The sequence below is a fragment of the Acinonyx jubatus genome, chromosome E1, assembly GCF_027475565.1.
Source record: "Acinonyx jubatus isolate Ajub_Pintada_27869175 chromosome E1, VMU_Ajub_asm_v1.0, whole genome shotgun sequence".
NCBI lineage: Eukaryota > Metazoa > Chordata > Mammalia > Carnivora > Felidae > Acinonyx > Acinonyx jubatus.
In genome coordinates this window covers 44,319,462-44,333,502 of record NC_069397.1, presented here as the reverse complement: position 1 = coordinate 44,333,502, position 14,041 = coordinate 44,319,462, and the positions used below count along the sequence as shown (strand labels likewise).

Sequence of the window (14,041 nt, the reverse complement as noted above, 5' to 3'; positions counted from 1 at the left end):
GCAAGCCACCGACCCCGCCTCTGGGGGGGTTTCAGAGCCCAAACTCCCCAAGAACAAATGTGCACTTTCTCGAAGCTCAGAGACAGGTATGTGGCTGCCTTGAAAGATGGTGACGTGGAACCCCCAGCCCAGGGCTGGCCTGAGCACCTCCAAGGCTGCCCTGGGGGCCCCCGCCCAGAAATAACAGTAACAGCTGGCATTTATGAGGCCCTTACTGGCTGAGCTCGGAGGTGCTGGGCTGCTAACTGCTTTGCACAGATGATCTCATTTAATCCTCCAATATCCTTAAAGCAGCCCCAGGAAGCTCATCCTGTCCTCCTATCTTACACACGTTGAAAAGTGAGCTAAGTTGCCGAAGCTCACATAGCTGTCAGGTGGCTCCTGAGCTGTCACCTACTTACACACACGTCCCCAGGAATAGGGAACGTGGGGAGCAGGCCCAGAAAGGCAAGGGTCCAGAAGAGGAGACAAGGGTGCAGGGGTCTCCATGGGGCCAAGGCATAGTAACAAAATGGTGGACTGCAGAAAGAGCACACAACACGAACTCCAAGCACGACATTTATCTCTGAGGCAACACGAGGAAGTTTTGACGACAGAACAAAGCACGAACCCTTCTCTCTCAAGCCTCTTAAAGGTGTTTTATTTGTTTGCTTCTTTCTCTTTTCTTTTTTTCACAATAATGGCACATTAAAAAAATTAAGAACTACAAAAAAGGACGTCTTTGAGTCTGTGTTCACACTGCCCCGCGCCGTGGCACAGGGACTGGCCGCCCGCCCCAGCCCCCGCCGGGGTTCCGGAAGGCACTGAGTCAGCGCCCTGGGACTGGGCCCCCCAGGAGCTTGGGCACTGTTCCTCTGGGCCCCACTAGAGGGCGGTCTCCTGCTTCTGAGGTCCCTGGGGCTCTAGCAACCCCCTCCTCTCTCCCAACCAGAGCCAGGAGCTGGAAACGTTAGGGAACTTACTTTGGTCCCCACAGGGGACTCTTTAGGGACAGAGCCCTCCCCTAACCGGCAGGAGATGACACCTCAGCCCGGTCACCCCCAGAAGGTCAGGGCGTCTCTCCCAGTCCTGTCTCCAGCCCAGGTGACACCCCAGTGGTGCCCTGGTTCTCAGGCCCAACCTAGGCCCCTCCTGCCATGCCCCATGGGCCACTCCAGCAGGCACAGGAGTGACAGATGCTTGGCTCCCTCCGCTGACACCCACCATGAGCAACAGGGCTCCCCAAACCCTGGGGCTCTGGCTCAGAAGGAAGGGCTGCATGAGAAGCAGGGAGAGGGGATGGGGGAGAGGGGTTGGGAGCCTAGGCTGCCAGGAAGGAGAGAAGCGACAGAGGCTGGCTGAGGGCTCAGGGAAGGACCCTCAGGTTCTGCAATGAGAAGGGGGTCCTGGGGCGTGGGTCAGCAGGCCTGGGCAGTGGCGCCTGGGGAGAAAGGGGCAGAAAGAGGCTCCCGTCCTGCTTCCGGTCACCATGGGGGCACAGGCCTAGGTGACAAGACCTTAGGCCCCCCAAAAGGGAAACACCACTCTGCACTCAGCCAGGTCTCAGCCCAGCCCTCATGGGAGGGAGGGACCCCACCAGCCAGGCCCTGCTCAGCCCCAGCTCCCGACAGTGATCCCAAAGGCACCCCTCCATAGGCCACCTGGGCTGGTAGCTGGTGGGGGGGCCCCGCTGACCCAGGGCCCAGCCTCCCCACTCCTCCTGTCCCCACCCTGCCCACGCCCTTGGCTCTACTCCTGCTGCTCATTCATTTCCATGTCAGACACCAGAATGTTCTTCTCAGTGGCCTCGCCGGGGCCAGAGGCGCTGCGGCTGTAACGGGCGCCCTCAAAGGTCCCACGCTCCGCGCTCTGTCGCCGCCGGTAGAGGATCAAGGCCGCAGTCAGCAGGGCCAGAAGCAGCAGCACCGCCATCAGCACCACCACCAGGGCCGCCGGGTTTTCCGGGAGCGCTGCTGCGGCAAGCCGGACACTCAGGGGACAGGCTGCCCGTCGGCTGCCCACCTGCCCACCTGCTGCCCTGCATGCGGAGGAAAAGCGGGGAGAGGGCTGGTCTGGGCCCAGCTGCAGACTCACCCGATGGAGAGAAGCTGCTTTCCTCAGCTGCAGGGGAGAGGGAGGGACCAGTCAATAACCGAAGTAGTTAACAGAAATAATAAGCAAACACGGAGACAGCACTTCCCGAGTGCCAGCCACGTTATGAGCTCATGAGCTCGTTTAATTTCGTAGGTACTGTTATTATCCTCATTTTACACAGGAAGACCCTGAGGCCACAGGCTTCAAGTAACTTGCCCAAGGTCACAGAGTTGGTAAAGTGGTTTGCCCGGGGCTTGAACCTTGTCCCTGCCCTTAACCGCTACAAAATGATGGGTTTGCTGTCTAGTTTGGAAATTTGTAGGAAGGGCCAGTCCCTCCTACAGACCAATTTATCCCGGGGGAGGGTCCTGGCGGCCCCGGGGCCTGTTGGTTCCCGCCCTGTCTCCGTCAGAATGAGAAGCAGGCCCCTGGCCCGGGCCCAGCACCGGCCGGCCGAGTGGGGGCGGCAGGGGGCTGAGCGCAGCATCTGCCAGCGCACTCACCTCGAGGGAGCTTGCAGACGACGCCCATGGTGATGTTGGTGCAGGCGCCCGGGCGCCACAGCCCGCTGCTGCTCTGGATCCAGTAGCAGCTGTTGTGGCTCAGCATGCTGGGGCCCAGGCCGGGGGGCCCCCAGTTGGAGTAGTTCACAGCTGTGTTGTCATGCCAGACCAGGGTGCCTCCTATGGGAAACAAGACACTGAGGGGTGTGGGGGAGAGGACACAAGGTGGAGCAGGAGCGGGTGCAAGAGAGCAGGCCTGTTCTAAAACCAATTCCCCTCTCCTGCAAGCCCTCACCCCCACCAAGCCCTGGAGGAGGGCTTCCCCCCTGTACCCTGAAGCTTCACCCTCCCGATGCCACACACAGGGTACCCACCTTTGGGGTTGAAGTTCATGCCCAGCCAGGCACCCCGACTCTGGCCCTCAGAGCTCTGCAGGTGCTCCCAGACGAACACATTCTCCATCTCATCCAGAATGGACAGGACTGCCCCACCCGCTGGACACAAGGGAGGCCCATGTCAGGGCAGACAGGTCTCCCCAGGGGGTGGCGGAGACCCCCCTCCCCCTTCCCAGAGGCCCCAGCCCTCTTCTCTGGCAGCCTGGGTAGAGGATGGTGTGGAGTCTGGGCGTCTGCGTGTGCGTGGCAGGTGTTACATGCGTGTAATGTCACATGTGGTCCCTGTAAATCGGAACACGACGGGGCACTTATGTGTGAGTGCGGCCTACAGGTGGAGCGTAGCAGGGGGACTGCATCCATGGAGTCTGTAAGTGTCCACGCCGGGGGTCACCACCTGAAATGCCCACGCGTGGGCACTCGCCTGCCCCGGCCCACCTCTCTGGCAGCGCTGCAGTGCCTCCTTGTGGCCCAGCAGCAGCTCCATGTGGAAGGAGTAGCAGTGCTCCCGGAAGGGAATCCAGGCGGAGTCGGCCAGCCCTTGGGGACAGCTGCCGTGGTAGCTTATTCTTCGGGGAGGAGGGGGCCCTGCGGGGATGCAGGGTTGAAGAAGTGTCCCAGAGTCCTCCCCGGGATAACCTGCGCCTTGCCCACCCCTCGGCCCCAGCGGCTGGGCACTCACCACTGTTCCCACCACAGACAGCACCCTGCAGCTTGGTGTCGCAGCTGGTGGTGCGCCAGGCCCCGTCTACGTCCACGTAGGCGCAGCCCCCTGGCTGCTGGGGCTCCCCGTCCTGCCAGCTCACATAGCTCAGTGGCTCCTCCGAGACCCAGGAGTACCTCCGGGAGCCCTGGGCACGAGGGGGCCATCAGGGTGGGAAGAAGGGGGCCAGTGGGGGGAGGGGATGGGGGGGTAGGGGGAGGTGGGTAAGGTAAGGCAAGGAGTCGGGAGGAGACAGGGAGGGAAATCAGGGGAGCGGTCCCCAGCCCCGGCGTCAGGACAAGTGTTGGGGGCCCACCTCCTCACTGGCCAGCCCGATCCAGAGCGGGGTGCGCAGCCCTCGGGAGGCCTGAGTGAGGAAGGCCTGGGTATAGGGGTCAGGCACGCGGGCCAGGCTGGTGTTGCGGCTCTCACACAGCAGGAGGGCGTCATGCCAGCGCAGAGGCTTCTGCAGCAGCCGGAAGGTGCCGTTGAGGTAGGAGAGCACAGTGCCCGGGGCAGGGGGCGATGCTGCTGGGGATGGGCTCAGGGAAGGGTCTACAGGGAAGGGGGCAGAGCTCAGGCCAGGCTCTGCCTCCCTCACCCCACTTCCAGGCACGAAGCTGAGAGAGCACCAGCCACGGGGCAGAGACCAGGTCTCTGCCGGGCACGGTGCCTGGCACAGACTAACAGGAAATGTTAGGCACTGTTCCTAAGAACACATTCTTGCTGATAAACGGAGGAGCAACCTAGTCCTACCCCAGGAACCCATGTAGAACATGCACGGGGCTGCAGGTGCCTCAGATGCGGAACTTCAGGTTCCTGACAACAGGCACGCGCAGTGTCTAGCTGCCCCCTGTCAGCCCTCCATCCTCCCAAACCTTCCTCCTGAGACCCTCAGCACTCACTGCCTTTCCCTCTGACTGGCGCCTGGCCTTTCTGCCCATCTGCTTCCCAAGCAGATACTAGACTCTGGGGGTGACCTCGGGGGGGTCCTGGGTCTATGAGACTATGTTTCATTCCTCCTGGCATGGCCCACAGCATCTGGCCCCAGTGCTGGGTTCTGAGTTCGCTGGTGACACGTACCCGTGCTCTTCTGGCAGATGAAGCCATGCGTCTCCTCCGTGCAGCTCCGATCATCCCAGCGGCCAGTGAAGTGAGCTGAGGGGCTGTGCAGGACCACCGCACAGCTGGTCTGGGGGAAAGGAACTGCTCAGGGGAGCCCCGGCAGCTTTCCCCTGTGCCACTGCCCTGGAAAGGCTGCACTCTGAGCAAAGAGGCTGGAAGACAGGGGGACCCCGGGAGTGAAGGCAAGTGCGGCAGGTTGGCGTGGGGGTGCAGAGGGAGGGGCTTCCTCACCGGTATGTTGCCACTGGGAGCAGGGCTGGGGCCAGAGGGCTCCCCAGGTGCCCAGTTGGTATACAGCAGAGGCTCCTGCTCCACCCACTGGAAGTCCCTCTGAGAGGCATGGAGGCCAATCCAAAGGTCAAAGGTCACATTGGGCAGGCTGGCTGTGATGAAGGCTACAGTTCCCCAGAAGAGAGAATTATGAGTGACAGGACAGCCCCTCGCTCACTCGGCTCTAGCCATCCTGGGGGAGGGGGGGCGGGATCATGTCAGAGGATACTGGGGCCCTCCCATGGGCTGGCCCTACCTTGCTCTAAGGGGTTAGCAATGGTGACCAGTTGGGCCTCTTGCTGTTCACAGGAGAACTGTGCCTCTGACCACTTCACCCGGTCCTGAGGGTCCTGGCCCTGGATTCGGAAACACTGGGGCGGAGGGGGAGACATGATGTCCTGCCCCACCATCCTGTCCCACAAACCCAGAAACTCTGCTGTGCAGCCCTCAGTGGCAGGCCCTGGGAGGCTTTGAGGGCTGTGAGAACAATAAATCAGAACCAGGACATCTGGGGCTCCTTGAACAAGGCTCTGGCGCCCTCTCAGCCCAGCACCCCACATTCACACACACGTCCCTACACTCGGGAGAGTTTGTCAGTGGCAGGATTTCTTTGGGTCACCAAAGTCTCTATTACCTATGACAGCAGAGCCTGGACCACGCATGGAGACAAGGTCTGTCTCAATTTCAGCTAAACACGTTTTTGAGTGTTGCCTGAAATCCGCTATTTTACCCCATGAACTTAAAAGTTCATCTGTATGATATCCTTATCTTTTTTTTTAATGTTTATTTATTTTGGGGAGACAGAGCACAAGCAGGGGAGAGGCAGAGAGAAAGGGAGACACAGGATGTGAAGCAGGCTCCAGGCTACGAGCTATCAGCACAGAGCCCGACACGGGGCTTGAACCCATAAAGCGCAAGATCACGACCAGGGCTGAAGTCGGACTCTCAACTGACTGAGCCATCCAGGCGCCCCCAACCTTAGTTTTACTTTCGAATGATCTTTATTAGGCAGCAGCCTATAACTCTGTAATTTTGTTTCTCTGTTCCCACCTTCACTACTTCTGTAAGGTCCAAGGAACCCTGTGTGGGAAATCTTTCAAGTGAAGACTATTTAAAAATGAATGACTTCCAGTGATTTCTTCTTTGGTAGGATGGAGGAGAAAGAAAGGAAGGAAGCTTTGGAGTCACAGAGGGCCGGGGGACGTGCAGCTCAGATTCCAGATCTAACTTAACCGTTCTGTAAAATGGGAATAAAAAAAATCTGTCTTTTGGGGTCATTTTAAAGGTTAAAGAGAACAGTGCACAACACAGGAGCAGGAGCTTAACAAGTAAAAGCTCTTACTATTACTCTTATGACCAGCTCTAGCATGAGCTTACTGATGCAAACGTCAGATTTGGGGTAGAAAACTATAAGCCCAGAAATAACGCAAGAGTTTGGGGGAGGTTTATCATGAAGCCCATGCATTTGGTTTCACAGAAGCAGTTCAGAGACACGGAGGCCTCCTCTAAATAACTAGAAAAATTGGTCACAAGATGAGAAGCAGCAAGGTCACACCCGTATCAGCAAGTATCAGCAGTTAAAGAGAGGAAGTATTCAGCCCAGCTCAACAAACACTACGGGACCTCCTATCATGTGCAAGTATATTTAGTGATAATGTCAGGAGCCAGTGGCCCTGCCCTCCAGGAGCTTAAGGCTAGTGGGAGAGGTGGATCCTTACATCCAAATGCTATGGGGCTGCAAAGAGGGCAAAAAACTAGCAGAGCAAGGTATCTGGGGCCAGGTAGCAAAGGGGCAAACAGCCTCTCATAATTCAAAGGCTTCTGACAGGGGAGTAACTGGTATCTTCACAATGATGCTGATGCATTAAGACAGAGAGACCAGTTAGAGGCGCCTGGGTGGCTCAGTTAAGTGTCCGACTCCGGCTCAGGTCATGATCTCGCAGTTCGTGAGTTCAAGCCCCGCGTCGGGCTCTGTGCTGACAGCTCGGAGCCTGGAGCCTGCTTTGGATTGTGTGTCTCCCTCTCTCTCTGCCCCTCTCCCGCTCACACGCTCTCTTTCTCAAAAATAAATAAACATGAAAAAAAATTTTTTTTAAAGAAAGAGACCAATTACCTACATATGATATATTGTTTTATATCAGGTAGGAGAAGCCACAAGAGTAAGTTTTTGAAAAAGGTAATGCCATGAGAAAAATGCTCAAAATACAGCCCTGAGAAAGAAAATCGTGTTACGTAGTTTGATCGTGTTACGTAGTACAATCTCAATTATGTGGAAAAAGGCAAGAAGCGGAGTAATAATATTAATAGTGGTTATTTCTGGAGAGGATGAGTGAGTGAATTTTATTTTTTCTTTCTGTGTTTTCCGAAGTTTTAATAATACACGTGTTTGTTTCTAGAAAAGGTATAATGTTCTCTTGAATATTCTGAAGACAGTAAGAGCTCCATGACACCAAGGGCTGGCTGCACTCCACTACAGGACAAAGATTTACGGATTATATGATCTGGGGTTAACTAATCTAATCCTCACAATCCGGCTAAGTGGTTTTACAACCTCGGCAAAGCAAGCAGGGACTGAAGCTCATACTCATGATGCCAGCACAAACAAAACACTGCCGCTCCTCTCAGCAGTGTTTTCACCACGAGGTGAAAACAATGAAGGTCTAATCAGATCTATAAATCAACCCACTAGTGCAGAAGTAACCACTTTGGGGAAGAAATTCACACTCTTGAAGGAACATTTTGAAGCCTTGTTTGGAAACATATCCCTTCTGATTCATGTTACCGCCCCAAACTTTCCTATCTGCACACTCAGAACCCTTGGGAAAAGAATTTCCTAAATGGCGTTTCAAAAAAAATCTTCCAAAGGCTTGTTCTTAAACCATCTTAATCAGGTCTTCTGATTAGTTTATGAGGCAGATTAGTTTAGAATGCGGAAACTTCGTAGCTGATTTTTAAACAAAAACCTTTGTTTAACTGGTAGAAAGACTGGAAAATGAAAAAAGTCCAACCAACAATGAATGAACTTTTTCATTCTGATGCATCTGTCTTTGTGAGGCAACCTTTTCATCTACAATAACCATTAAACCCAAAATAATTCGAAGACCTGTGAAGCCCCGAATCACAAAGTGTCAGACCAAGATATTTTTTTAAATAATGAAATAATGCAATTACCTTCTCTTATCCAAATTACTTAAATACAAAAAATTATTATCATTGATCATTTCTGAGGCCTTTTCTCATACCACTAATATAGAAAACATTTTTAAACTTAACTTAAAAATACTTTTTCAAGGGGCCCCTGGGTGGCTCAGTCAGTTGGGCATCCAACTTCAGCTCAGGTCATGATCTCACAGTTTGTGAGTTCAACCCCCACCCCCCGCCCCTCATCGGGCTCTGTGCTGACAGCTCAGAGCCTGGAGGCTGCTTCAAATTCTCCCTCTCTGCCCTTCCCCCACTCATGTTCTGTCTCTCTCTCTCTCTCTCTCAAAAATAAATAAACATTAAAAAAAATTTTTTTAATACTTTTTCAAAAAAATACCTGTATTCTCTTTCAATCTTTAGCTCATGCTTTATATTCTTTTGTTCTTGTGCATATTTTAATACATATAACATTAATCACATTAGTACAGAAGTAAATATATACATATTCACACACATATATACAATGTACATACATATTCTTTGAACGTTCAGTATTTTGTTTCCTAACAGGAATTATCAAAATTATCAAACATTATCGAAATGTTTGGCAACCACTAATCTCGAAAACTCACCGCACTATGTGGACACTCTACCTGGTGGATTAGAAGGTGCTACCAAAAGAAGTTGTTTTCCAGGGAGTCTAACCCCGGCACCAGGGCTAAGCAGGAGAGACGTTGGTGGGCATAGGCAAGGGGCCACGAATGTGATGTTGCCGAAGGGCCAGGACTCCTGAAAGTCGGCCTTGCCATGTTCACATCTTCTCCCCTGACTCCCTTGGGGGGCCCCCTCCCCATCTCCTACCTTATTGAGGAACTGCTTCCAGCCAGAGGGGCAGCCCCCCAGAGCCGTGGGCGGCAGGTCTGGGGGCTGTGGCTCTCCAGTGCTGTTGCTGCGTTTGCAGATGTAAGGCAAGGCTGTCAGGCACCTCTGGTCCCCCCAGTCCTCTGCAGAAAGAGGGGGGCGGTCGCTCTAGCATAGGGCAGGGCTGGCAGCACCCTTACCTCATGCCCTAAGAGCATGGGGGTCAGGTGCCTGTGTCCAGCTCTATCTAAACTCTAGTCCTCTATGGGGCGCCTGGGTGGCTCAGTCGGTTAAGCGTCCGACTTCGGCTCAGGTCACGATCTCGCGGTATGTGAGTTCGAGCCCCGTGTCGGGCTCTGTGCTGACTGCTCAGAGCCTGGAGCCTGTTTCCGATTCTGTGTCTCCCTCTCTCTCTGACCCTCCCCCGTTCATGCTCTGTCTCTCTCTGTCTCAAAAATAAATAAACATTAAAAAAAAAAAATTTAAACTCTAGTCCTCTATGGCTGCTGGACCGTGGAGACAGGTCCCCTCTCTGGGTCTAGCCCCTCTTGGGTTGTGGGAACAAAGAGAATGAGAAGAGACTGTCGGTCCTGCCTAGGCTCACCTCACTGCCCCCAACATCAACTTTCTCCTGGGCTTCTGCACCCTCTTTGCCCCCGCCTTGCTCTCACCTCGGCTGGCGGTCATGTACACGCACTTCTTATCCTTGCCGATGGGCCGAGGTTTACCGGGTGCCCAGGAGATGAAGTTTATAATGGAACCATCTGTCCACCTGCAATGGCACCAGGCAGAGGTGACTCCAGCATTGGTCCTGGGCCCAACCTCCCTTGTATGCAGCAATGAAGGCCACCAAAAGGGGGGCAGGAAAGGGCCCAAGTCCAGGGGCTCCAGGCTGAGAATGAGGCTACTGAGCTGAGGGCAGCTGGGGACCCAGAGACCTGGTGCCTCCAGGGAAAGCCCAGCCCTCCCTGGGCTCTCATTCTCTACCTAGAAAAGCCCAAGAATCCCAGAGCAGAGGCCCAAGGGCAACAGTGTGCTGAGATACCTATGTGCTCCTGGTCCTCGCTGCCTCAAGCCTCTTCATGCATGGTAGGTGGGTACTGAATACAGAGAGAGCCCTCTGGACATCATATGTTCTTGCCCATGTCCTGAGGGGGCCTTATTCAAGAGTGGCCCCAGCATAATATGAGCTGCCATTATTTGGTGCCCAATTATATGCTGGATGCTGTGCTAAGGACTTCACATACCTTCTTTCTAATCCTCAGAGCAATCTTACCAGGCAGCATTATTCTCATTTTTAGGTGAGAAAATCAAGGCCCATTCGATCAAGGCCACACAGCCAGTGAGGAACAGAGCTGGATTCAAATTCAGGTCTATCTGCCTCTGTCCTCAGCCTCCCTAGCTCCCACCTGGACCGTGGGTGGCCATCCAGGCATGTGCACCCCCCACACCCGCTACCCCCCCCACCCCCGGAAGGCTCCTACCTGAAACGCCCGTCACTCTCTGCAGTGTGCAGGCCGATCCACCAGTGCTGCTCCTGGCCCCGAGAGAACTGGGGAAACCGGTCAGGCAGATGAGGGGTGGCAGGGCCTCTCCTCCAGGTCCTGCCCGCAGGCCCCTGCCCGCTCAAGTGCTCACCTTCTGCAGGTTGTGCCCCAGGAAGTCCAGTTCGGCCTGGCTGTGCACGGAGGCCAGCTCGGCCTGGAACCACGTGCAGATGCGCTGCGCCTGGGCCCACGTGGAGTGGTGCTCGAAGAACTTGTACTCGGCCTCCTGGAAACGCAGCCACTCCCGCCGGCCTGCGGGGGCAGTGTGAGCATGCGAGTAGCGGCCAGCCAGGGTTTGCTTGCTCTCCCGGTGGGCAAGGCCCGGTCCAAAGGCAGGCAGTAGGTGGCTTTCGAGCCGCTAGGACCCGGGGCAGGAACCACTCCAGGGCCACGCTTGCCCCTGCTTGGAGACGGAGGCCGACAGGGCTCCAGGCGTCCCGATTCCCCTTCCCTGGGCTCGAATCCCTAACTCCTTTCGTTCCATCTCAGCCAGGCCCTGCCGGGAGGTGACGCCCCTCACCCTCTCCACACAGCCCAGGGTGGGGGGGCGGGGCGGGGGCCTCACCTTGTGGGCTGACGTCGGGCTCCCGCACGTCTGTGCCTACAGGGACAACAGGGACAGAGACGCTGCAGGGAACGGAGATGCCTCCCCTGGATTCCCGGCACCAACGCCCTTCACCCCATCCCCCCGTTTCCCACGCCATCCCACCCAACCTCGAGGGATCTTGCAGATCCAGTCCAGCTGCGTCTCACACTGCATGGCCACCCACTGCAAGGAGGCCAGGTCGAGCACTGCACAGCCCCGGATGTCGTCGTCGTCGTGCCGGCTCCGGTCGAAATTGTGATAAGAGAACTGGAGGTCGAGGTACGGGAGAGTTATCAGCCACGAGGCACACGCTTCAGCGTCCGAAGGACAGACGAACAGGGGCCCGACCTGAGCTGGGAACCCCTAACCTGGGCTGGACGCCCCGCCCCCCTTTCTTTAACGTGCGGGGTCAAGCCAAATACCCTAAATCCTCTAAACCTCGCCCACCTCCAGGACCAGTCCTGCCCGGAAGGACCACGCCTACAACCGAGCCCCGCCCACCTGCTGGCCTGTCCCCTCTAGGCCGGCTCACCCCCAAGCCGTCGCTCCAGCGCCAGCTCTGTCCCGCTCCGGGATCTCGACGGTTCAGACCAATCCAGAACCAGTTCTGCTCGTGGATCTCGGGCTCTGATTCACTTCAGCACAACACAGGGGTGGGGACAGAAGACACGGGGATAAGAGGAGCAGTCCCAAGGGCCTGGGGCCTCTCCCGTCTGGACTTCACACCCAGAGAACTGAGCTCGCTGGACCAGACGCCCAGCTCACTGAGGGAGGGTGGCCTGGCTCCCTTCCGGTGGGGTTTGCCCTGCCAGCAAGACTGTGGGCTTTCACTTCAGGATTTCAGTAAGTCGATGGGGATGGAGCATTGACCTGGGGCTCTGGACTCAAATAAAAGTAGATTCCAGTCCGGGGTCACCCGTGGAGCAGCTCCGTGACAGTGGGCAAATAACCCGATCTCTCTATCAGCCCACATGGGTCAGTGGCAATGTCTACTTTGTAGGGTTGAAAACAAGCCTGAATGAGGATTAAATGTTTAGTGCAGTGCCTGAGACGTGGTGAGAGGCCATTGACAAGAGCTGTATTTACGTCAAATAACGTAACCTTGATGTTTGCTGGGAAGACATGGACCTGGAATTAAGATCTCAGGAAGCCTGGTCCATTTGGCCTTTTCCCAGTGCCAAGGGATTAAACGTGCTTTGTGTCATAGGGTGCTGGGAGCCCACAGGACAGACACAGGGTCCTGGAGGGACCCCCATGGGCAAATGCTCATTTTTGTAGCTTCTGTCCTCCTCTTTCTCAGGAAAAGCAGTTTATTGAGGAGAGTGGGTTATTACGGGATGGTGTTGGGGGTGCTGGGTGTTGATGCTCAACTTGGATCAGCTTGCAGAGGGATGGGAAGGGCAGTTACTTTTGTCAAAGTCTGTGAGTCTGAGGGGGCCACTGCTGACTCCTTGACACTGGTGAGCAACAAAGTCTCCAAGTCCAGGGAGATGACGGCTACCTGAGGGAGGACAGCATGGTCCTGGCACTCGCTGCGGATACACAGGTCATTCCGAGCCCTCGGACAGGCCTCACCGGGGGCGCCCTCACCCTGCCCCCTGCCCTGCGCCCGGCAGAACCAAGAGCCCACACAGGTGCGTGCAGGCCACCGCCCCAGGCTCCGTACCCAAAGATCTTGTTGAGCATGTTGGCCACAAAGTGCTCCTCCTCATAGCTGGCCAGGCTCAGCAGCTGGGCTCCCAAATCCTGGCAGGCCCTCTGGGCCTGCACCCAGCTCTTTTTATCCTGCAGCCGCTCTGAGCTGAACACCTACAGGAACAAAGTCCAGGTGTCCCAGCTGTCCCCATGGGTCCACACGCCCTCCCATGACAGCAGTGGGGAAGGGGGCTGGGGCTGCACTGGACGGGGGTGCAGGCTACCTAAGACAAGCCTGCCTCAGAGAATGAGCTCCGGGGAGGGGAGCCAGCACAGCCAGCTCCTAGAGAATACCCCTGCCCAGACCCCTGAACCAGCCACAGTGTGCTGTGGGCCAGTCCCTTCCCCTCCCTGGACTCAGTTTCCTCATGTAACAAAAAACCTTGGACTATGTCAGTGGCTCCCGAACCCAGCAGGGTTTAAAAATTTAGGCCCCACCCCAATCTAGCAAATCCCAATCTCCACAGTGGCAGCCCCAGGAGTTTATTTTTATCAAGCTGCCCAGATGATGCTGAAAAGCAGACATCCCAGCCCCAACATTTGGAACCTCTGAAACTGATTATCTCCATGATTTTTTTTCAACCCCTCACATGTATATCGAGCACCTATTATGTGCCACACCTGACATTCCACTGACAAGCCTGTCATCAGAAATTACCTCTGTCTGCAAGCTGCTGTGGGGAAACATTGTCCCTGGGGCCCAGTTGCCTGGATCGAGCCTGGGCCCTGCTGGGGCTGCCCTCACCCCGGGCGTGCAGCTCCTTTGCTCCCTCCTCCCACACCGGCAGGCTGCCTACCTTATAGCAGTGCCGGAGTTTGGGGTCTGACCCCCAGCCCTGGGGACAGGAGCCGGTGAGGCTGGGCGTGGGGTCTGGCCCAGGCAATTCAGGCGTCACCGGCGTGCCCAGGCTCTGCCGGCAGATGTAGCGGGCCCGGAACGCGGTACAATTCTTCACCTCCCACAGCCCCATGGCGCTGCCTGTGGCCAGGGCCACACAGCCCCCACGGCTGTACCCTGGAGGGGGGAGCAAGAGACCCGTTTGCTGAGGACTCGTGGTCCAGTCCGCCCCACAGGGCACCACCCCAGCCGGGCCCTGCACACTGGGTGACCAGCTCGGCCGGCAGCAGGGACCCGGAAGGGAATG

At 56.2% G+C, this 14,041-nt stretch overlaps 1 protein-coding gene across 3 annotated transcripts in view; it reads right to left on the bottom strand.

The window, feature by feature from the left end:
• Positions 1-623: 623 nt before the first annotated feature.
• Positions 624-14,041, bottom strand: part of MRC2 (mannose receptor C type 2) — a 51,954-nt gene continuing 38,536 nt past the window's right edge. For 2 of the 3 annotated variants that reach the window (XM_053212187.1, XM_053212188.1), the window contains 19 exons: positions 13,694-13,911; positions 12,868-13,010; positions 11,734-11,836; positions 11,330-11,468; positions 11,181-11,216; positions 10,707-10,867; positions 10,553-10,620; positions 9,740-9,840; positions 9,069-9,211; positions 5,323-5,437; positions 5,028-5,191; positions 4,755-4,863; positions 3,988-4,226; positions 3,651-3,819; positions 3,407-3,556; positions 2,951-3,070; positions 2,577-2,756; positions 2,074-2,100; positions 624-1,952 (listed from right to left, as the gene is read on the bottom strand). In XM_053212187.1, the coding sequence (XP_053068162.1) occupies positions 1,729-1,952; positions 2,074-2,100; positions 2,577-2,756; positions 2,951-3,070; positions 3,407-3,556; positions 3,651-3,819; positions 3,988-4,226; positions 4,755-4,863; positions 5,028-5,191; positions 5,323-5,437; positions 9,069-9,211; positions 9,740-9,840; positions 10,553-10,620; positions 10,707-10,867; positions 11,181-11,216; positions 11,330-11,468; positions 11,734-11,836; positions 12,868-13,010; positions 13,694-13,911 (2,609 nt within the window). In that variant the 3' untranslated portion in view covers positions 624-1,728. The remainder of the gene's footprint in view (positions 1,953-2,073; positions 2,101-2,576; positions 2,757-2,950; positions 3,071-3,406; positions 3,557-3,650; positions 3,820-3,987; positions 4,227-4,754; positions 4,864-5,027; positions 5,192-5,322; positions 5,438-9,068; positions 9,212-9,739; positions 9,841-10,552; positions 10,621-10,706; positions 10,868-11,180; positions 11,217-11,329; positions 11,469-11,733; positions 11,837-12,867; positions 13,011-13,693; positions 13,912-14,041) is intronic. The other variant, XM_027048029.2, reaches the window with a different exon arrangement.